This window comes from Cebidichthys violaceus, unplaced genomic scaffold (assembly GCF_023349555.1).
Source record: "Cebidichthys violaceus isolate CVI_PGR_0920_01 unplaced genomic scaffold, fCebVio1.0.p SCAF_83, whole genome shotgun sequence".
NCBI lineage: Eukaryota > Metazoa > Chordata > Actinopteri > Perciformes > Stichaeidae > Cebidichthys > Cebidichthys violaceus.
Window position 1 is genome coordinate 779,462 of NW_027176968.1, and position 24,401 is coordinate 803,862.

The following is a 24,401-nucleotide window of genomic DNA, read 5'->3' on the forward strand; positions in this document are numbered from 1 at the left end:
GATGGTTACCCCCGTTTGTTCCTCTCCCATGTTCTAAAATGTAAAAGAAATCTTTATCATATACCTGCTATTTATTTGGCACAGTCCATTTTTTACAATAAACAACAGTTTTTTACATGGATAAAAAAACTCCCTATATGAATATAAATCACTTATTGACTCTTATATTCAACTTAATGTTAGATGGATATGACAACAACATAAGTATAAAAAGTATAAAATACAAAATAAGTACGGTGCACAGTTAATGCTATATAGAAAACATATGGGGGTAGTGATAATCCTGGTGTTCTGGTCGGATCAGTGTGAATCCCAGGGGGTGGGCTGGAACAACGACGTCCGGTCAACTCGGTGTCTCATCGGTCGAGGGCGACCAGGAAACAAACCGGATGAATAATAGACCGTGTCGGCGGTCACATGTCGTGCAGCGGGCTCCTGAATGATTTAAAGCTTTTTACATCATCAGCCTCACCCTCCCTCCCTCCCACCCCCACCCCTCGCGCCGTCTCCCGCTGAAGCACCGCGCAGCCCGGAGATGCTGCTGCTGATGCTGTGCCTGGTGACCGACTGCAGCATCCGACATGGGCATCCTTTAATCCGGCCGTGCCACTGTGAGTGTTTTTTCTTTTACTTTTCCTTACCTCTCATCCCCTCCTTATATCTCCAACTATAGATGACACCTACACCCCAAACAGTGACTCCCTCTCTCCTCCTTCTCTCTTTTTTTATTGTCTTCCTTTGTGCAGTTTTTTTTTCATCAGCGATGGCGCATAACACGGCGGAAGCCGCGCGTCCTCGTAGAGGTGATGTTTGGTGAGTCTGCGGAGTGGACGGAAATGTCGGGAAATGGTCTCTTCCTGTATGCGCAGCTCACCTTAACGGTGTGCGTCTCTGCGCGAGAAAGGTTAGGTTAGAGAGCGTTTAAGGCGGGCGTCGCTGCTCCCACCGGACTATAGAGCTGCAGCAGGCGACGTTTGCAGGGTCGATAAAGAGTGCAGTTAGAGGGACTCGGCTGGAAAGAGGGTGGGACGTTAGACTGAGTGTTTTTTGCAGGTGAGAGCATGTGCAGTTATTGCTTATGTGGATTGTGTTAAGGTGTGTCAGAGGGAGAGGAGAGAAACAAAGATGGTGAAACTTATTGTCTTTATGCTCTGGAAGGAAGAAGAAAAAAGAGAGAGATATGTTCTATGCTGTGATAGTGAGAGGTAGTTTTTTTTTTTTTTTGCCGTTTTCCGTCCTTATGATACTCTAAAGGTGTATACATAATCATATGCCTGAAATAAGCTTTTAACAAAGGCTGAATGAGCTGGATAAAGAGTTTGAATTAATCCCAGCCTGTCTGCCTTTTGTTATGGCACACATTGCCATATCTATCCATCTATTGCCCCATAGAAGCAGTGAGGCAACATAATGTGCTGCCTGAATGCATGTGTGTGTGCATCTATGTGAGGAGAAGAGCACTCATACACTGAAAGCCTCAAGCTGTGGAACTGGGCTAATCCCTAATGACATGGCCAGCTCTCTCTCTCTCTCTCTCTCTCTCTCTCTCTCTCTCTCTCTCTCTCTCTCTCTCTCTCGGACATAAGGTCTTGTCTCTCTCTCTCTCTTTTTCCCCCTCCTAATTCTTTTTTCTCATACTCAGTTGTGATGACGTGGTGCTGAAAACAGTCATCATCAGATCGCTTTGCTAATACGTTCAAGCTTTAAAACCCTGTCGACGCTCAACAGGTGCCTTTTAACTTACCATAAGAGACAGCCACACAGAAATAAAGGAAGGTGGTTTCCATTTGAATACAATGGCTTTTAGATGGAGGGTTGTTTGCATTGCAGGATCTGTGGGTTTTTTGTTTGAAAACGGCTTATTCTGTGATTCAGCTGTCAACATAAAATAGCTTGAAATTATAACGTGGTATTTTTTTGGCCACGATTGTTAATTTGGGTCCTTGGCTGATGAAATTATAACATGTTGGGTCAACTATATATATATATATATATATATATATATATATATAAATATATATATAAATATATATATATATATATATATATATATATATATATATATATATATATATATATATATATATATCAAGTTTAGGTAATACTCCAAAATCCTAATAAGGACATAAATACTGCTTCGTTTTGAAAACACAGGGTTTCATTTAAAAAAGGTTAAATCCCCCAATATAGTAGACCACCATACAGCAAATCTATAAATTGAACATACAGTTTAATGAACAAAGGGACTAAAGCAAAAGCAGTTCTAGCCAGAACAATGGAAAACATGATGATGATGATGATGGGGTGGGTGAAACCAACCACAATAAGAAGTAGAACCAAAAGACATCCGGTCTCAGAGGACTCAGTCACATGAAGGACAACACCACTGGGGCAGCTTGAGGTGCAGTGACTTGCACCTTGCTCAAGGGCACTTCAGCTGTGACAGTGCACACAAATAGCATGGCTGCCTTTTCACCATAACATTACATTGTTTTGTTTATTTTTTCCATCGACTGCATATTTTCACTTTTAGGAGGTGTTATTTTTGGAAATTCAGTGCCTAGCAGTGTTTCGGAATTAACACAAAAGAACACATTTTTAGCTCTGCATTTTGGTCTTTACTAACTCCTGAGGGAAATATCTGATTCTTTAGTTGTTAAATGCTCCACTATGTTCACTTGCTAACTGTGTCTGCCTGCTGTTTGGTGATGAGCAGGTGGTTTACAGAGGCTTTTTAGAGCGTTTTCATTGAAAACAGCTGCCTGCTTCGGCACGAAAATGACACTATGAGAGCAGAGAGAGTGAACTGAATCAGTAAATTTGTAGGCCGGACAGCTAAACAATAGGCTGAAACTCTCTATAGAGCTTTGTTAAGCTGAGGGAAGATGCAGATTCAGGTGATTATTCTCTGTAGGTTCATCACAATGACCAACTTTATCATTTCATCTTTATTAGGGAGAATGGATGCTGAGTGAATGTGTGTTTGTGTGTGTGTGAGATACAAGAAAGACAATATAGTAAAAATAAATGCCTCATTGAGAGAAGGTAATGTTTATGTGCCTGTTTGGAAGAATCACGCATGAGAGGCAGATAAATACTTAGCATAAATGCAAAAACATGCATACATATGCCTTTAGATTTATGAATGGCTGACTGGCCCCCACCACTCTTTCTCCATCAGATGCTGCTCAGCACTGACGTCAGTGAACCTGCCTGCGCATAAAGGCTAATATAATCAGGACCTCACACACACACAGACTGCTTCCTTTTGTTTGTCTCTGTCAGCAACACACACGCACACACCTCTAGTTATTGGCTCAACAGGAACTGAAGAGAGAGAGAAAATAGAAGGAGAGACAAACAACAGAGACAGATAGAAAGAGAGACAGAAAGAGACTAGAGGGCCAGTGTGGGAGGTAGGTGGCCTTGATCATTATTATTACAATGTAATCCAATCACTGTTATACATTTGTAACTCTGGTTTCTTCCCTACAGGTTTATCAGTATTAGGCCTTTTCTGCTTTTTTGCCTCGACCTTTTGTGATTTTATTATTAAACAAGATGCACCAATTGTTGCGTTAATAAATTGATAGTCGGAGTCAGACAAATTGAAAAGCCATCCTATTTTCTGAGCAGCCGTGTCTAAGCCGAAAAAAGCCGATGGTTATTATGGATAATAGGTTAATACCTGGACTTTGTTCTCTTGTCTTCTACTGTATCCATGAAATGTCTACACCAGTTAGTTTTCAATAGTCATCATTATAAAAAGCATTCTGTTTCATTGACAAACACAGTCCATCATTATGCACAAAGTAGTTCCAGTGGTAAAACTGATTGAGAGAAAATCATTGCATGTGTCTGAGGCTTTGTCCCAATTATCCCCCTAATAGGCCTCCTTCCCCCCATTTCAGTGCTACCATCAGTTCAAAAAAGACAGCTACAAGAGGTTGTGGAAAACTAACCCGCTATCTGCCTCTGCACCTCCTCCAGAACTAGTACTGCACAAGCCCTCCGGACATGTAGCATTCAGCACAATGTATTTTGTCATGGCACCAGTAAACAGTGTGTGTACAAGTGGATTTAAGTGTAACAGGAAGCAAACCTCTTGTAAAACAGGGCTGAGGAAATTAAAACATATAAATGGTCATCAATGTGACAGGAGAAGATACAATTACACTGGTATTATCCGTCCTTTTGGAGTTGATCGTGAAACTTGATCATTAGTTAAAAGCTCATAAAACGGTTTATGTTGCACTTTTATGTCTTTAAAACTAATGGACCCTCTTCAAGAATCACATTAGTGTCTGAAAAAGAGTGGACAGAAAACACACTTCTTGCAAACAAGCAGCTTGCACATATAGTCAACAGTGGTTTGTATGAGGTTCTCCTTTTCGAAAAAAACAAGGTGACACCTTATACTCTTACTAATCAAGCCTCATAAAAAACATTTGGATCCACATTTAATAAATGAATACATGTTTTTTTTAGATGCCATTTTGATTTATTAAGATATGAAAGAGAAAGATGCTTATATCAGCACAACGGCCATTGGTACCTCACAATTTATTATAACAAGAAAAAAAGCATAGGCTTTTGGTCCCATGGTGGTGCACATTATGCTAACCTCAGATGTCAAAGTTGTTGGATTGAAAAAAGCATAAGTTCACAAACACTGGAGTTCAGGGAATCTTTTGATTTTGTTGCCATGGTACAGTGTAAAGTGCTCCAAGCCCAGCCTCTGAGAAGAGACAGAGAATAAGCAAAACAGACGGGACAGTGAAGGGGAGGAAATACACTTGAGAATGTAGAGAGGTTAACAAGTGAAGGTGGAATCGATGAAACAAAAAAGGACCATCAATTGTCAGCAGACTTTGTGAACATAGTGAGCAGTGCACACAACAGGGACTACACTCATTTGATGGCAAGCGGTGTAAGCTGACAAACAAGTCTCTGCTCTGACTGTGAGGAACTAAGGAGACACCAGAGAGGAAGTGGCAAGGTTAGAGGGAGCGACGGCAAAGAGAGAGATACTGTATGTGGCTGTAATGGTCAGTGTTGGGAGGCATGCAAATTTCCCAGTTTGTCCTGTCTTATGATAGATAGATAGATAGATAGATGGATGGATGGATGGATGGATGGATGGATGGATGGATGGATGGATAGATAGATAGATAGATAGATAGATAGATAGATAGATAGATAGATAGATAGATAGATAGATAGATAGATAGATACTTTATTCATCCCCAGGGGGGGAATTTGTTTGTTGGTTTGTATGTTTACTGGACCAGAAATTTTAAGCGGTTCGCTCATCTTCTACAAACCGTCTTTTGATGCTGGGATGTCTCTCAGCAAAAGGAATAATCTTGATGAAATTTAAAGTTCTTAAACTGTCCTGCTTTGAGATAACTTGCACTGCAATGTATTATTGTTCCCCTTATCATAATTTATACTATAGGCCAATTAACAATCTGATTACATCCTTTTTTTTCTGTAATTGTTGTATTCTAATTACGTTGCTCCATGTGTTCTGTTACTCCCCAAGCCTTCTAATGGTCTATGATAGATGCATTTTCCTCCAGTCTATATGAACCCAAGACAGATGGCTACAGATATCTCTATCATAAAAGACCATGCAAATGTATGTTTTTATGCGGTGATGCTATAAAAAAAGCCCTTTCAGATACTGCAGAAGGACAACACTGCCTGCACACAGGATGGGGATTAGCAAATCGGATCGATAGAGACAATACTTTGGGGGGGAAGTGTCTTTTGGCAACCACTGGCAATATTTCCTCTCTCCATTTTCTGATTGTCCCCATATATGTCATGTATGGAGCTCCTTGTCTAAGAATTAGTCTGGAGGATATTGATTCGCCAGTTTTAGGGCCAGGTTTTAAGCCAGCTCTTAGACTAAATATCTGCAATTGAGGTTTATTCTCGTCCATCAAGTTAGTTGGGGTTCAGTGTCTGCGTGTGAATTGACCCGATTGCTTTTTAGAGTTTAAGGCCACACAGACAGAGATATCATCGACGTGGCTGGTTAGCCAGGTAGCCAGAGGGAGTGATACCGTTGTTTTTATTTATTTTGCAGTCTGGAGCCAGACCCACTGTGCTTCAAGCTTCAGGCTCCCACTGTGTTGCATTAGGGCAAGATAGATGGGGATGAGGCAGTCCAAAATTGTGAGTGCACCGGGCTGTCTGACGGGTCAGCCATGCCGAGCAATTTGTCTGTAACCCGGCACCAGCAGCAACACTTTCCACTCGGACAGACAGTTGTAATATTTCTTCTTTCTGTTTTGTCATTTCTCATCACGATGCTACAAATATAGAGTAAACGTCAACATGTTTGAGTTTGATGGTCAAAATCTCAAGTGAATCAGAGTCATTAGCAAGCCAGAATATGAGCCAGATAGAGAGTAAACTGGTCAGACAGCCAACTGAGTGAAGCAGAGGGACATTGTGTTTATATTTGTCTAGTGCCAGTTCCAATAGTGTCGATCCACACATTACACTAAACGGTTCGGGATGATAGTACGCTGGATATTATCAGTGCTCAGTCATTAATTTGTTTGTACCAAATGTAGACTTTCTTGGATCAATTTCTTTCTGTTTTCCCCTCATCTACTGGCACATTGAGTGTAGTTGCTGTTTTGACGTATTCCATGTTCCAAGGCCACTGAGCAGTCTGCTGGGATTTACTCAGTTTTGTCTTGTGTTCTTGTGTTTATTGATGGGGACATATCATGCTCATTTTCAGTTTCATACTTGTATGTTTGGGCTTCTACTAGAGCACGTTTCTATGCTTTACTGTTAAAAAAAATCACTGTTTTTCTCATACTGGCTGTCTGAATATACCTCGATCAGAAACCCTCTGTTTTCGCGCCTGTCATCATAAACAAAATACACCAAATACAAACATGTGCTTAACCGACTTACATACGAATGAGCCATATCCCATTATAATGGTGCCTTGCAAGGCCATTGCTTTACAACTTCCTGGTTTTACTCTTTGACGGATGGCTGCATCTTTCTTGCATCTCATCATCAACAAAGTGGAGCTACCTTTCTTGTGTTCTTCTACCTGTCTGAAAGAAGAGTGGCTTAGTGGCCATAGATGAAGAGGACATTAAATTAGTAAATGTGACTCAGGCAGACATGGCAGGATTGGGACCGCCTGTGGCTCCTATGGATTAAATCTCAACCCAAACACATAAAACACGTGGTGTGTTTCACTTATTTTCTCTGATCACATTAACACATTTATACGTCAACTTTTATAATCTCCATGTACAATAATATTTACAAAGAGAGATTAGCTACTGATTTTTGATATCCTTAAATTAATTGCCTGCGCGTCATTTAATTTTTTCAATTAATGAGCCAACATGGGGTGGGTGTCATGTAATTACTGTAATCATGTTTTTTTCCTCTCATTTGCGTATGGAGAGGTTACATATGCATGTTTTTTGCAGCTTGGTAATGTCATGAAGATAGTTTGACATGAGTAAATGAAACAAAGAATCTTTCAGTAAAATACAGAGGCAGTTGGGCAGCCATCTCAGTGAAACTAATGGGAACATCACAGTTCCTATTTAAAATTCAGTTTCGGAACAGTGTAGACAGACAGGGTTTTTGTGTGACTGATGAGTCAGGCAATGAAATCGACCTGGCAGGAGGCAATTTCTCTTTTGTGTCGAATGAGGACTCAAATTCATTAGGCAGATGGGGATACTGTGGCCAGTCAGCCAAGGCACCGAATCAACCAGACAGCCACCTAAGTCAGTCAAGCAGAGGGAAATAAATGTAGGACTCCACATCTCCACTATGTAACCAGCCAATTACTGCCGATATCTGTAAGACTCCTCAACCGCATCATGAGTTTTCACGGTTTTCTGTATTGTAAATGTGCTGCGTTTGAGGAAATGACATTCAAATATTTGTGGACATAGTCATGTCATGACAAGTCATGTTGTTTCTTTAATGTTAACACAATAATAATGTCACATCTTTGACATTAAAGAACACAATGTTAAAACATATTTTACGTTAAGGCCTAATGAAAAGGATGTGATTAAATATGTATGGATACTCTATTGGTCAGATGAATTGATAGCAATCCATTATCATGTTGTGGATATTAGACTGTAGACTGCATGGTGCTCTGAGCACTGCTGTGTAGCACTCCATAGAGGCTGGCCTCTTAAATCTTAACACTGAGAGGCACTGAAGTAGAACTGTGCACACTAACATGAATTATGCACAGTCGCTTTTCCTTTTTCACACTGTCTACTAAGGCTGTCCTAGACCAAATAAATTCTTTGTCTGCTAACACTCATACAATTTTGTCAACCGATCAATTAGTTGATCTGTGTTACTTTTTTCCACAAAGAATCACACCCAAGTTTCTTGGAAAAAGGACTTAAAAGCTTAAAAAACAACTAACTGACTAAAGAAATCTTAATCGGCTAAGATCAAAATGACTGATTAGTTGACTAATCAACTAAGAGGGGGCTTTCATCCTTCTCAAAGACTGAGAAAAAGAGAATAACAAATCAAGTGAATTAGTAAGAAAAATTTCCCTGACTCGGGCATTCTGCTGAACAATGACGAGTCGGCTCCTTCCTGTTCTGTCTTTGGGCCAACAGAATGGGGGCCAGGGCCGCTTGCCAGATTTGTTTTTTATAGAAGTTGGGGCAACGCAAGCCTGTTGCCAGGTTGGTTTTGAGTGAATCAGAAGAGCTCTCAGCCTTATTAAGCCGATGCAGCACTTACTGTAAGAGCAATGAGAGCTCAATCAGGTTATTCATCCATTAATTCAGACGCAGGCAGGGGCGGACATAGAGACGGGCTTAGTCATGGCTGATTAGACCCAAGGATGGATGTTCTGACAGCTCTCTTATCTGGAGAGGAAACACTAAAACGAAGACGCTAGAGGGGGTGGTGATGATTATGATGACAGGGATTCAACTATTGATCTTTAAACGGCAGCACCATGGCAGAGCAGATAATGCGGTGTTTGTTTAGTGATATGATATTGAAGAAAGGTCTTGTTCGGAATTCTATTACACTGTTTGTCTGTTGGAGACAGGGCCGCTGTAAACACAACAGCAGCTCACATGCTGGGAGATGACATTTTCCAAATCGTTCTCTACTCAGAGCTTTTCTTTATTTTGCTGTGTTTTTCTCCCTTTGTGCTGTTTTGTTCACATATACGTTTATATTTCCAATGGCTCTTTCTGTTGTAATGAAATGGCAAGAGCAATATGAGTAATTCCTTCATTAGATGTTTAAATATAAAATGTATTGCCTTCGCCCACACTATATTAAATAATTCAGTAGCTAACGGCGCCACTGGCACTTTAGTTTGTGCTCCATATAAAAGCTCAAAAGAACAGCGCTGTGCACCATGCAGATGTTGCCATTGAATAAGCAGCACCTGCCACTGCATAGACTTTGTGCAATATGACTTTCTGGCAGTAGAATGGCTTTGTGAGAGAAAAAAACCTCTAAATTAAATCAGACAATCAGAGTGCAGTGAGCTGGCATTCAGAGATGTTCCGACACCATTTTTTCCCCCTCATGGACCATATCAATTGTTTTTGTTGTTTTGTTTTGTTTCAGCAGTTGGTATACAAGGCTCCAGACTAACCTTTTTCACCACCATCCCGAACAATAATTTCAATCATCATGAACCAGTGTAATTCTAAATGTTATCCTATTATTTTGTTATTGTCTCATCTATTTGCGGAAAAACACACAATGTAAATGAGGCATAATGGCGCACGAGAAAGTTTAACCACAGGTGTGTTGTACTAGTCTGCACATGTGCAGCACCAATCAGGCATCGCATGCATGCAGCCTCTTTTCAAGATAAACTTCCAACATAGGTTAACTTAGTTTTTAGGTTTACTTGATTAGGTTTAGGCAGCAAAAGTACTTGGTTGGGCTGAGGAAAAGACTGTGATTTCAGTTAAAATAAGTAAGCTAGTTAAGTAACTTACGTACAGTATGTGGAGTTAGTTAAGCACACAAGTTACATAACAAAAGTAACTTAAAATAAGTCTTGACTTGGTTTCACACAGGACATGAACGGTGGTCTCCAGGGTCCTTTTTTTTGACTCAACCATCCACCTTGACTTCCTCCCTTAGCGGACTATCTCGCTCTTTAATTAAACGACTGACGCGGATGGGTTTACATTGCAGTTAGTTGAAATCCTGGTCGGCATTGATTTGGGAGTGAAAACGTGTTGGAGATGTTTAGTCTGCTGCAACAAGAAAATGTCAAGCTAAAAAAATAGTTTGACTTTTTGTGAAATATGTGCTTTCTTGGTGGTTTATTGATCCTCTAATATAACTTGGCAAGAGAGCAAAGCGTATTTTCCTAAATGTCAAAGTATAGCAGGTTGTCTGCACCAGCATCTATAATATTACTGTAAGCTAGAGATCACACAGAGAGTACATACCCTGCAAGGCTGTATAATTCTCATGTTTTTCATTTTATTAATAGAAAATTATAAATGTTCAATCTTCATGATGATTTAAATTGAAATACATATAGTCACAACACATCATGGGATTCCTTTTTTTCTTTGGTAACTAAAAACCAGAAAGTTTCTGGATACCTGACTGTGGGTCTTGATCTGTACTGGACTGTAAACAGAAACGTCTTGGTGGAGATAAGGAGGTTGTGATTCGTTCAGAGTGCTGCAGCTCCTGACGACTGCAATACTGATTCTCTTAATATGAGCTAGTTTGCAGCCTTAAAGCCTGCTAAAGTTAGTAGATCGACTCAAGGATTCAAGTCCTTTATCCTCTTTTATCCTTCTTTAAATAATATTTACAGTTAAACACTTTTGGTGTTTATTTATTATTGACTTAATATAAAATGTGATTTAGTTTCAATCATTTAACTGTAAAAAACCTTTTAACTTGTTTTGAAAAGTCACATAGGCCTTGTGTTCTCTAAATGTTAAATGCCCTCATACAAACCTTTATCCCAGAGGAGGACTGTTAGTAAAACATAGTCAGTTTTCTCACACAGTGAGAAGGAACACCTGCTGCCACAGTGCTTTGTGCACCTCCGTTTTGTTGATCTATGACTGTTCAAATAGCTTGCACTCAACACAGAGCAGGTGGTGGTCACTGTCAATGAAACTAGCCGGATAATATTAAGGTGTCACAGATGTGTTGAAAAACAAGCTGCTTGCATGATTTGATTTGTGATATGGAATGATGAAAGATCTCTTTGCGTGTAGTACTCAATACATATCTGATAATCAATAATCTCATAAACAGAGACCATTGTGTCCCCAAGCTGCAACTTTTGTTTTTAAGTGAGTTTGCAGAGTGTGATTGGATATGTGCATAGGTATCAGTTTCTCCAATTAAAACTGTTGAGGTTTGTCTGGCCTTTCCACACACAAAGACACACACACACACACACACACACACACACACACACACACATACGGGCACGTGTGGTTTATAAGGACTTTTTTCCCATACCAGTTCAATCCCTGGTATATGGGGACCCAACATTTCCTTTGTCGTAGACAGAGATAAAAACTATTAAACTGGTCCTTAGGATATAGGGAACAAACGTCACTGTTCAGTCTAGTGTAATTCGTAAAGACGAAGCCCAACTGGAGGACATTGTAGTGTTAATCATTTATTTTCTGCAATAATCCAAAATCTTCCTGGGTTTGGCATACAACAATACATCATCCTTGCACCACTCTATTGTGCTGCTAAATATAACAGAAACACTATCTTGAGTACAGGTGGGAGTCTTTGGGAATATCACAATTAAACGTTTTATTTTGATTCAGAAATGTATACTTGATTCAATAGATAAAATGGGCCACTATTTTTGAGTTGTTAAAAAATAACTGTTAGTTAAATTAACGGCTCCTCTTGATGAACATCATTGTCTGCTCGAACAAAAAAAATGACACTCTTATTTTACTTATTAACTTATTTTAAATAAGTCTGTAAAGACTACCTCTATAGCAGGACATTTTGTCTTCAAGTCCGCTGATTTGTGAATTTGATTTCATAATCAGGACACCTGTGAGTTGGCCTTGTGACGGGTTAATAACTCCTGCCACACCTCACACTCACCATCACACACAAATAAAATCACCTTTTGAGCTTTTTCTACCTCTGCACAAGCTCCCACTCCCACTAAGTGCAGAGACAACAGCGGCCCAGGGCCTACTCTGGTTAAACAGCTGCGTAATTGCAGCCATCATTTGAGTGGCTCATATTATAGCTGAGAGGCAATGTGAGTGTGCTGTATGTGAGTGTGTGTTTGTTCAGTAACTTGCGCTTGTCGTTCAAAGTGGATGAATGGTGAGTGTTAGTTCACTGCTGTTGAGAGAGAGAGAGAGAACAAGAGAGGTGGACTGTGCCGTAATTGATGACTATAATAGCTCTCTTTCAACAGCAGTTACTTATATGACATCAGAGACACTGTTGAAAAGTATAATAAAGCCTCTGCAGTTTGAATATGTTCTATTGTTAAAACATAATACATAATAGTTGTAGTTGTACAAAAACTAGATTTCAATTGTTTCACTGACTGCCTAGATTCCTATTTCGCTACATGTTTCTGTCCAACAGTGTGCTGCGTACTTATTTTGACACACAAAGCATTTCCAAGTTGTTGATTTACTGTAATGATATGAGCTGAGGAGAAATATTCTATAGTTGAAGAAAAAAAATGCTTTTTGCATTGCAGCTACAGTATGATTTTACACAGTAGGAAACTACCAGGTTAGTTTTTGTTATTTGTGTCGATTTGTGTATTGGACAAAATTACCAGGATAATTGTTTAATTTCCAACCTGTACGTAACGAGGTTACAGAGTATTGTGTGTAAAATCTTGTAATGAATAAAGGTAACCTGAAAGGCCTCAAATATGTATTTGAGTACAGTATTTCAGTACTACTTATTCTACATGTGCACCAGTATTGTGAGCTGGATGTGATAATTAATCAAATTGTAATGCTACACAGTCTACAATACTATACTACAATAATTGAATAAAAACCTGACAGCCATATTTGAATCGGTATTTGCTCAAAGAAACTTTACACAGTTATGTGAAAGTTCAGTAGACCTGCAAGTACAGATTACAGATATTGCTCCCTCTCCCCCTTACAAACAAAAAAAAGAGTTTGCCTCTATTGTCGACACTAATGAGTTTGGCTACTATAGCAACAGGGCTACAGGGAGAGGACTGATAATTAGCTGCTTCCTCACTCAGGTACGCTTCATTTGTGGACGAATGTGTAATGCATCTTGTCTTGTCATGTATGGAAATAAGCATTGTGTTGGAAGGACAATGTAAGGAAATGTGCTGTGAAATGCTGCAAAAATAAATCATCCCACCTTCGTTTTTCAGATAACTCTCTCTCTCACCATGTGGGGAACAACTAAGATGGCATTCTACTAAACCAGGACAAACAAGAGAGGTTGCAGAAAACGGAGGCACAGGCCGCAAGACGAAACCCGATCCTCTTCTGAATCTATATTCGGATAAAGAAAATCTCTTCTTCCACAGTGCTGTACATGATTGTTTTCACAAGAAAACAATAAAAGTACAAAAGGAAAAGCATCAAAGCAAGAACTTCCCACTCTTCCTTGTGAAATTCTATCCTTTGACTCTGACTCTTGACCTTTTAGCTCTTAGTATGACCAGTCTGGTAGGGAAGCTAGACCCTCGGAGGGTACAATGGCGCTCGACGTGGAACACCTTTACGTCCCGTGTCCTGAGGACCAAACCTGTGGAGTCCATGTTGGATTCGGCTGTGACGGGCACCAGCTCACATGGGACCAGATTGGCGCGGGTCTTATCTACAGTGGACCTGGTGTCGCTGGGCGTGGGCAGCTGCGTCGGAACAGGGATGTATGTGGTCTCGGGGCTGGTCGCCAAGGAGATGGCCGGGCCGGGGGTCATTGTGTCCTTCATTATCGCTGCTGTGGCCTCCATACTGTCAGGTGAGACTAGTAAACAAAAAATGTTTCTGCTGTTAAACACTCTCTTACTGTCTCACACACACACACACACATGCACACACAAGGCTGATTATAACATAGTATAGGCCACAGTATGAAGGTTACTGTCATACTTATCCCCATTACACTGATACAGTATTATTTATATGAACAGCCTTTTAATATCTATGCATTTAGAACAAGGGCAAAGACATTATACGGGCGAAGCTGTAATATAGAAGGCACTCGGGGCATATTTGAGTACAACCTTAATGCTCCTATCAATACTTCAACTCAGCCTTTCACGCATGATACTGCAGTCATATTACTGTTATGAATGTGTGTCTGTTCCTCTGTCCCACAGGAGTGTGTTACGCAGAGTTTGGCGTGCGGGTGCCTAAGACCACGGGTTCGGCCTACACGTACAGCTACGTGACCGTGGGCGAGTGCGTGGCGTTTTTCATCGGCTGGAACTTGATTCTGGAGTATCTGATCGGCACTGCGGCGGGGGCGTCGGCTCTCAGCAGCATGGCTGACTCGCTGGCCAATCACAGCATCAGCAACTTTATGATTTCACACATTGGAACGCTCAACGGCCTGGGTAAGTGGGGAAGGATGTGTGGCTCTGACAGCTGGAGTTTTACTTCCAGAATTATTGCGATTTGCTTCTGATTTTGAAACCGAGTTATTGTGAGTTTTAGTTTCAGGATTTGGATCAATATGAGATGTAGGTAATGTCTCAGATTTGCATTGCTGCTGTCAGTAATACAGTAGGGATGGTTTAAGGAACTCATGCTGTTTCATAATGGAAGGTCAGCATGTGAAGGGAGAAATGTACTATTTTCTGTGTTCTCTGCTGGGGAAAAATACTCTACATACCTTGGAAATAGCTGAAATATAATATATGGACTGCAGTTTATAGCAAATAGAAGGCGTTTCTATTAACAAGGGAGAATATGATGCCAGCACATCTTTTATTTTGATTGCAGTAAAATAGAAATTGGAGCCTTTTTATCTACAGCTTATCATCTATCAGATAAAGTCCAGTGTCAAGCAACGATTGCTTTAAAACCTGTAAACAGACATTCACCCAAGAGAGAAAGGATCTCTTTTACTCCTCCACCCTCCACAAGAGGGTCAGAGATGGGTCTTGTTCAAATACTTATTTGTGTAGTGGCTTTATCCCGAGTTCTCCTGGATTGAATGACAGCTATGTCAATCTGTTGATCCTAAAGAAGCAGATTTAATAAACTCTTATCTTCTTGCAGTAATGTGTGTAATGCTTGTCCTCAGTGTCATAAGTTGCCTTCTCAACATGTAACAGAAGCAAATTGTCATTTGTATCACTGGTGAGATTTTGTGAGACAGAGGCTCAATGTATGACTGTATTTGAATGATATGATGTTAATATTTTAAATCCTGATTTTAAAAAAATGAAAGTAACATCCGGGAAATGATCAGTATCAGACTTTTTGTTTTCCTTGGAGCATCGAAACAATGTTTCACTGCTTATCCTGGAAATCATGTCATTATGGAAAGTAAGAGCGGACGTAGCATCTTGGATTTCTAAATGATTCATGCAACACAATTTTCCAGGTCATAAGCCGAACCATGAGGGGAATGCCTGCTAATGTGGTGTAACACTATATCTGATTTGTGTGCCAGCTGTGTCTATCTGGGTGACACCGCCCTGACAGTTTCTTCCTGTTGGACACTGTCAAAACGGTGTTAGTGGTCACATGATGAGCAGCGTGGCCAGCTGTTCCATGCCATAATGGAAAATTAATGTTTTCCTTTTCCTGCTGGAGATAAACGTCTGTTTCTCCACACCACGGGGAAAGTGTGGAATTAAGCTCAAAATATGTCTCGTTAGTTTATGTGTGACCACCTGTGTGTATTTATAAAGGCCGAGTTTCTGTGCACTGTTGAGTTGGGCAGTATAATTATTAATAATTATTATTATTATATTAATTTGTAACAGTGCATTCATTGCAATTCCTTCTGTGGTTGACAGTTTACTGTACCTGACAAAAAATGCAAATATAAGTATATAAGTCCCTTTTTGTTTCAAGAAAACACAATTTTGTGAACGATGACCTGACAGCTAACTTTTACATACCAAACTTTGCAATGATCCATGTGTCCACGATAGATTGTTCAATCTTATGCTCACTGCTGACTCTTATCTGTGCTTAGTGACAAAAAAAGAAAGAATACAAGGTGTTTTCGTGTGTGATAAGAAGAAAAACCTGCCAATGGAACAAATGAAAATTCTATTGAACATTTTGAAATAAGATGTAATATTCAGGCAATTCATTCATTAAACAGAGATCTTGAAATTAACTAAAAAGAAGGATTTTTTCACAACAAAATATATTCAAGATACATACAAACAAAGGTCTTATGTGTCACTGAAATCTTAGGTGTTTGTGTCTTCTATTAATTCTTTGTTATACAAGTAATCAAACAAATATACCTGGTAAGATTTTGCGTTTTTGCAGTGAATGAGCATTTTTTTTGAGTGGCTTTTGAAGCAGTCCATCATGGTCTACTTAGGTTGAAGCTTGAACGTTCATTCTTGATTTTGCGAAACAAATCAACACGTCGTCTAACTTAGTTGTTGTTTTTCATTTCGCTGTTTTTCATTTCGCTGCCTTCCTCAACTGTTGCAATTTGCTCAATCAAACTCCAGCTAACTAACTAACTAACTGAGCAGCTGCATTTGCTGAGAAAGGGAAGGCAACAAACTGTGTCGGAAAAAGCCTTTGAAACAACAAGTTTTTGGAAGCAAATTTGGATCGCCCACTACCACCACCACTAAGGTGCTTGGATTTCACAGGTACAATGTGTTCAACTATAATATTGGTGTGCTAATCCCAACCCCCTCCTGTAGGTAAAGGGGAGCAGTCGTACCCAGACCTGCTGGCGCTGCTGATAGCACTGCTGGTGACAGTGATCGTTGCTTTGGGAGTGAAGAACTCTGTGGGCTTCAACAACGTGCTGAACGTCATCAACCTCATCGTGTGGGTGTTCATGATGATCGCTGGGCTGTTCTTCGTCAACGGAGAGAACTGGGACGAGGGGAGATTCCTGCCCTTTGGCTGGTCTGGGGTACGCGCACACACACACATACTGAGTGAGAGTAAGGGAGGTTTTGATTAAGACCCCATCTGCTATATCTTTGTGTAAATCATTTCTCGTGCTTCTGCTCTGTTCCAGGTGATGCAGGGTGCAGCCACCTGTTTCTATGCCTTCATTGGATTTGACATCATTGCTACAACAGGAGAGGAGGCCAAGAGTCCCAACACCTCCATCCCTTACGCCATCACTGCCTCGCTCATCACCTGCCTCACTGCCTATGTCTCTGTGAGTTTTACCTTGAAGACCACAGACATATGACACAAATATGTACACAAACATGAATAATTATTGCTTTATTCATCTCCCTTTGTTCGCATTCCATAGCATGAGACAGCAAAACACTCAAAGTATCACCGCAGCTGCTAAGCACAGTTTTCATGGCTGATTTGAATGTTTTTTGGCATGCACAGTGTGGTAATGAGGTGAGATAATGACTTGGCTCACTCCAGACTCCAATTTTAGAAAATACAATTTTTATTACACAGATGAATATGATTACATCAATTGTGGGAAGACAGCAGGCTACAGTCATACACCCACATGGTAAAAAATTGAGAATTAAACAGAATTTGAGTACATGTTTTGGTCCTTTTGTGGCATAACCATTCAATTTTGATCTACTTGTACATTCATCATTCTTCATCTTCATGCGTTATCTTTAGCGCTGCCTTCGAGTTCTTATCAACATACTTGTGAATACAGACTGAAAGTGTTACCCCAAATTTGGAGATGTGTCTGACACAAGGATGGAAAGATCGAACGTCAAGATGCTTCCCCCTGCACTCTCACTGTGTGGGTGTGTTCCTCACAACTAATCTTTACATATTCAGCTCGCACAGCCGAACAGATTTCTGACTTTGACACGTTTGTGCTGGATGGTTGTTGCTATGGGTACAGTGTAACAGCGGCCTATCAGGAGGGAGAGTTTTTTTGACATCGCCTGGGGCCAAAGCTTGCACCAACTTCAAAACTCAACTACTTTCTTTGAATAACTCATCTTTCTCTTTCTCTTTCTTGCCCAGTCCCAACTATTTCTCCAAATAACCCTTCTCTTGTGCTACAAAATCTATTTTCTCAGCTTCTCTTAATCTCCATCTTCTTTTTAACTGTCTCACTCTTTCTCAAACGTTTTTGCTCCCATCAGGATTCTGTAGCTGCTGCAGTTTAAGATCCAGGATTACTTTAATCATTAAGCACATTACATGGGACATAATGTTTCTGATAGAGAGAGTGTAACTTCAACCGAAATCAACAAAATGAGACCTTCATTCTGTGCTTCCTCTGACAGCTTTTCCATGTTGAATTTCCTCACATCTATGCTCCTAAGTGGGTGTTGGTACATAATATTCTGTCAAGAGGGCAGTGAGGTTGGTGCTTTTGGGGAAAGCCTCATTCACGGTGGGGAGTAACATGAATGTGCAAGCTTAAAATTAGCTGACAGCGAGCTAAAATGGGCACCGTAGGACGCAGTTTGGAATCAGCGTTGCTCTCTCAGACAAATATGTTAAATCAAGATTTGTTTTAGGATTCCCTCTAGATTAGTACAGTCCCCTTTGACTGCTTCACACACACACTGTCGAGTGTTGACCAGGTTTTGTCCAGATTGGACAAAGGGTTAAAGGGCACCAGGCTACTACAGCAGGAGGACAATTATCTATATATCTTCCTCTCTGTGATGGTAAGCCTTTTTTTTTTCATCCCTCTGTTTTTCTGCAATCTGTTCAAGCAAATCCCTCGCTTTTGCAGCACAGTATCCGTGACAGATGGCCCTGCATGATTTCACACGTCAGACGCAAGGATCAAAATTGCGCGCACACGTGCACACACATGCACACACAGAGGGAGAGAAGCATTGCTAATCAACACTTTGCATGTGATGCGGTGAGCTGAACGCGCTAGCTGTGTAAAGCTATGCTGTAAGCATGTAGCCCAGAGGTTCATCAAAAAGTCTAACTACAAGGCCCATTTAGTGGCTTTTCTGGAGCTTTTGATCATATCACATGATCTTCATCAGCGGATGGAGTTGGTCGAGTTTTGCACACTTCTTGTCCTTTTAAAAGCTGGAGAAAGGTCCATTTAGGATCTTTTCTGGAGCTTTCAATCATATCGCATGATCTTCATCAGCTTTCTTCGATGGTTTTTTATGTTTTTTAAAAGAAAAAATACAAAATTCTTGGGAAAACAAGTGAGTAATGACCTGCATTGGAGTCTGCCACAGTGTTTTTATATACTACCACTGTAGGTGCCAAATGCTACAAATAGTGTCTTTATATTAAGCTACATATATATTTTTTTTCACTTGGAAAATACCTTTGGCAGAGAGCACAATTGTTGACTAAAATGTTGCAATATTTCAGGCTGAACACCAGGTTACCTTTTTTATATTTTGATATTGTAACAGATAATTCTTCATTAATTAACAAATTCCTTGTGTCTAACCCTCTTCCATCCAGGTTTCTGTGATCCTGACTCTGATGGTGCCGTACAATGAGATTGATGCAGACGCCCCGCTCATGGAGATGTTTGCCGTGCATAGCTGTATGTTTGCAAAGTATATCGTGGCGGTGGGCTCCATAGCCGGACTCACTGTATCCCTCCTGGGATCCCTGTTCCCCATGCCCAGGATCATCTATGCCATGGCGGGGGACGGACTGCTGTTTAAGTCAGTCCACAGAGTTATTTAGTGCTCATTATTTTTCATGTCAATCTAAATGACGTGTGCAACTGAGTCTCAATCAACTAATTTGTGTGTGTGTGTGTGTGTGTGTGTGTGTGTGTTTAGGTTCCTGGCCAATGTGTCTTCCTACACAGAGACCCCTGCTGTTGCCTGTGTGGTGTCGGGCTTTCTGGCTGCCCTGCTGTCCCTCCTGGTGAGCCTCAGAGACCTCATAGAGATGATGTCTATAGGAACCCTGCTGGCCTACACCCTGGTGAGTTAATAATAATAATGATGGACACAGCAATATAGACCGTATGGGTACATGCAGGGTGCATCTGAATTATTATATTTAGCTCAATGTATTGAAGAGATTTATTCTGAGACACGTACACATGCCAAAATAAATCAATTCCATCCTCAGATTTGGTGAAAAAGGCTCTGCTCTTTGAAGGAGCTTTCAATTATTGTGCGCAGCAACAGGGATGCTGGGAAAAATAATCCCTCCAACACATGAATCTTACAGAATTATTATTATTATAGCTGGTAGCCAATAAGCTGAGATATTACTAATGAGCCACTCGTACTGATGCATGAATGAAATGCTCCATTATTCTCAGTGACATCAGTAGATTTAAAGATAAAGCAAATAAACCGAATTGTGTCAATTTTGCGGAAGATGGATACTAAGAAAAGCACTGTTTTTTGAAAAAAAATTGTATTTCTGTTCTTAAAAGAAAGAAAAAATTGTACCTCCCCTGGTCTGCAGGTAAGCCTGTGTGTACTCCTGTTGCGTTACCAACCTGAGGGCGACATCCACGGCTTTGTGAACTTCCTCTCCGAGGAGCAGAACAATAAGAGAAAGGAGGGCGTTCTGGCTGAGTGCGAGAAGGACGCCTGTTCACCAACCAGCGAAGCAGATGAGTATGGAGGTCCGGCCACTAATACCTGTGGAGCCAAAAACCTGCCGTCACTGGGCGACAACGAGATGCTGATAGGCAAACCAGATAAAAACACCTACACTGCCAGCCACCCAAACTATGGCACAGTGGATATGACCAGTGGCATTGAAGCAGAGGAGTCAGAGGGAGGGGTGTCCCGGCGGTTGAAGAAGCTCATTGGACCACGCTACTACACCTTGAGGATCAGATTGGGCCTCCCGGGAAAGATGGACAGGCCAACTCCAGCCACAGGGAAAACAGTTACTGTGTGTGTGCTCCTCCTCTTCGTTTCCATCTTTGCTTTCTGCTCCTTCATCATTTTTGGTGAGGCACACATGGACATATTTCACAGGTATTTACTGTATAATGTCACCATAAATTAATTGTTTTCTTTTTTCCTTGTTTCCTCAGGAGCGAGCAGTATTGGGGAGGGTCGCTGGTGGGCTTTGCTGCTATTAATCTTCTTCATCATCTTCCTTGCCTTGCTCGTCATCATCATCCTCCAGCAGCCAGAGAATCCTAAGCGGCTGCCCTACATGGCACCCTGTGTGCCCTTTGTACCTGCTTCAGCCATGCTGGTCAACATCTACCTCATGCTTAAACTGTCTGCCATCACATGGATACGATTCTCAATCTGGTGCCTCGTGGGTAAGCCACCACCTCACTGAATGATAGTTTGTCTTGGATTTAGGTTTTTTAAGTCATTTCAGACAGATGGCAACATTTTTAGTTATACATTTTATTACTCTTAGATGACAGATTTTTCATCGGCTTCGTGACTCAGTCAAATCTAATGTGTGTCTCACTTACTCGCCGTTTGTTTTTATTTTAAAAAAACATGAAGTCTCATTACTTTATTTTCTGCCTCAGTTGTATCTGTTTGCACATCTGTATCTGTCTGTAAATGTAAATGTGTAAATGCTCTGAGCACACAGTTTATCTTACCATTTTGTCAATTCTTTATAGTTTTTACTGCTTACATAAAGACAGAATCAGTGTCCGGCAGGGCTGTACATACACAAACTCTGGTGGGCATCTGGACATTTTGTCTTTATTTTGTGAGTAGGATTGCAGTATTCTCCTGACTCACTCAGAGTGGGATGAATTGTTTTTAAGATGATATAGAGTTTATTCTTTCTAAGTGCTTTTCATTTATTTTTTGAGCTCTTGAAATAGTACAGTAAGCTGTGGTTATGTGTGTGTTTATGCTGATATTTGTCTGTGTCCCTTCAGGTGTGCTCATCTATTTTGGCTACGGCATGTGGAATAGTACGCTGGAGATCAAGGCAAGAGAGAACGAGGTGCACGCCTCCACCTACCAGCGCTACGATCAAGGCGTGGACGAAGGCTTCTGCGGCTTTGACGACGATTTCTACCCGCCCACCACTGACCCCTGGGGTGCGCCAGCGGGGGGATCGGGGCTCACACCGCCCTCTAAGGCGAAACCCGAAAGTGATGGGGCGCCATCAAAAAGTGGAGGCAGGACCATTGCCAATCACGGCCTCGCGGAGGAGGATCCGATGGATTTCTGAAGGGACTGACTCTGTGTTACCCTGAATGTACTGCCTTGTCTGCTGCCTGGGGAACGGGAGGGGAACAGTAGTGTGCGTGCATGAGTGATTGTGTGTCTGTGTGTGTGTGTGTGTGTGTGTGTGTGTGTGTGTGTGTGTGTGTGTGTGTGTGTGTGTGTGTGCATGCCTGCATGTGTGTGTGTGTGTGTGTGTGTGTGTGTGTGTGTACTTGTCTGTTCGTCTAACCCTTGGGCTAGATAGTTTGTTGGCAGTGGAACAGCTTTTCATTCACCTTACTCGACCAAGCTTGGCTCCCCAGCTCAACGAGGACACCAAGGTCAAGTGTCTTGTCCCAGTCACTTGTTATTCACTTACTGGAGTCCACATCCCACACAAACAAAGGCCAGATAGAAACGTGTGGACATAGCAGGAGATAAAATGTATTGTGGTTCACTGCACTGTGAACCATAAAACATTGTTTGTTGAGCGATCCATTAACTGTTTATCTAAGAATTTACGGGATATATGAGTGGAGAAGGTGATGAGCAAGGGACAGATGAATCAGCACCTCTTATCCTGTTTCAACGCAGACAGACAGGAAAGTTAGATGACAGCATGCCAAGCCCAAGCTATTTCCTCTGTACAGGTCTGACTCTCTGCTCATTTTCTTTTCAGCAGATAGGAAAACTAGAGAGAGCATGAGATAGATACTCATGCGCTTAATTAAAAACACAAAAAACATCTTTATAATCAAAAATTGCTTTCAGTCTGTCCTTAAACATTAACCCTGACCCCTAACATCTAGCCCAAGGGATTCAGGACTGGATTGGGAAAAGGGTGTTGATGTTCTCTGTCACAAATAGTACTTGGACTTTGCTTGCAATAGTGCCTTCATCTAATGTGTGTGTATGTGAGTTTCTGATTATGTCTGTTTTCTACTTTAATTTTGCCTGTATGTGTGTGTGTGTGTGTGTGTGTGTGTGTGTGTGTGTGTGTGTGTGTGTGTGTGAGAGAGAGAGAGAATGTATATGCAATCAAACTCCACCTTTTACATGGATACTCATGTCTCTGTGTGTGTGTAGATATAAAGTGTGTTCTTCAGGTTGTTTTAATGTGTATGTGTAGGTATTTGTTTCGTTTTTACCCCGGCATGAAGCTCAAAATCAATCCGCCCACAACAAAGCAGCTCATGGTGCAATACAACACATGCTTGTCAGCTTATTGGCGCACCTAAAAAGAGAAGAGAGTGGAAGGTGTAACGGAGAGAGTGAGAGAGAACAGGTTGAATCCTAATCGACAACCTGCATGGTTTATTGTGATGAATGTCATATTTTCTGTGTGCTTGTCTCTCCGTTGATGCATTTCTTGCTGTTCACCAGGGCGGGGAAGGAATTCATATTCAGTTCATTCAATTCAGAAAATGGATTTTCTGCATAGTTTGCTTCTTTTCTCCTGCAGATGAAAACAAAACAAGGGATTGTACAAAAAAGTAGTATTGTTGAGGAATAGGGGTAAGAATAGTGGTCGAAGAAACAGTAGTTTGACCTTTTTGGGAGTGCGGGCCGGGATCATTTAATATTTCATCTTTTAATTTTATTTAAATTAGTTACTTATTAAGTATCAATTACTGTTACATTAATTTAAGATATTGGGGGAGAGTATTTCAGTTTTTCCAACTGATTAATACTGTTGATAGCTGTGGGTTTCAACCTCCCTCTTCACACCAATAACTTTAGTACAGTCCCGAACTGAGAACAACTGTATTGTAAATAAGTTGGACTTTTACTCATACGTTATGAAGTGAACTGAAATACAATCCCTCCTCTTCCGTCTCTCTCCTTTTCTCCCCTCTTTTGCTTTTAACTCCTATCTTTCTTTCTTCTCTACATTTTTTTATCCCCTACTTCCACTGCTCCTTTGCTCTTCCACCCCAACTCTTCCTTCATCTATTTCCCACCTCACCCCTCTCTTGATATTCATCTGTCCCTGTCAGCAGGGAGTTGCCACTCTTAAGTCAAGTGATAGAGCCGGGATTGGTTTTCAGTCAGGATTTGAAACGACAATCTGTTCGTCGCCTGACGATACATTAGCTCCCGTTTCACCTCAGGGTGTCATGCTATCTCCCTTCTGATTTGTCACCGGAGCATTTAG

The 24,401-nt window shown here is 40.9% G+C and overlaps 1 protein-coding gene across 3 annotated transcripts; it reads left to right on the top strand.

Moving 5' to 3' along the window:
* The first annotated feature begins 528 nt into the window (after positions 1–528).
* Positions 529–23,289, top strand: slc7a14a (solute carrier family 7 member 14a). Of its 3 annotated transcripts, XM_068702343.1 has the most exons (11): positions 583–611; positions 747–813; positions 13,409–14,004; positions 14,366–14,602; positions 16,895–17,112; positions 17,221–17,367; positions 19,596–19,804; positions 19,925–20,072; positions 20,568–21,063; positions 21,151–21,387; positions 21,973–23,289. In XM_068702343.1, the coding sequence occupies exons 3-11, from the start codon at positions 13,698–13,700 to the stop codon at positions 22,269–22,271; spliced, it is 2,298 nt and encodes a 765-aa protein (XP_068558444.1). In that variant the 5' UTR covers positions 583–611; positions 747–813; positions 13,409–13,697; the 3' UTR covers positions 22,272–23,289. The 3 variants fall into 3 exon arrangements, with proteins under 3 accessions (XP_068558442.1, XP_068558444.1, XP_068558443.1); XM_068702341.1 differs by lacking the exon at positions 747–813 and having other exon boundaries at positions 529–611; XM_068702342.1 differs by lacking the exons at positions 583–611; positions 747–813 and adding an exon at positions 992–1,053.
* The last annotated feature ends 1,112 nt before the right edge of the window (positions 23,290–24,401 follow it).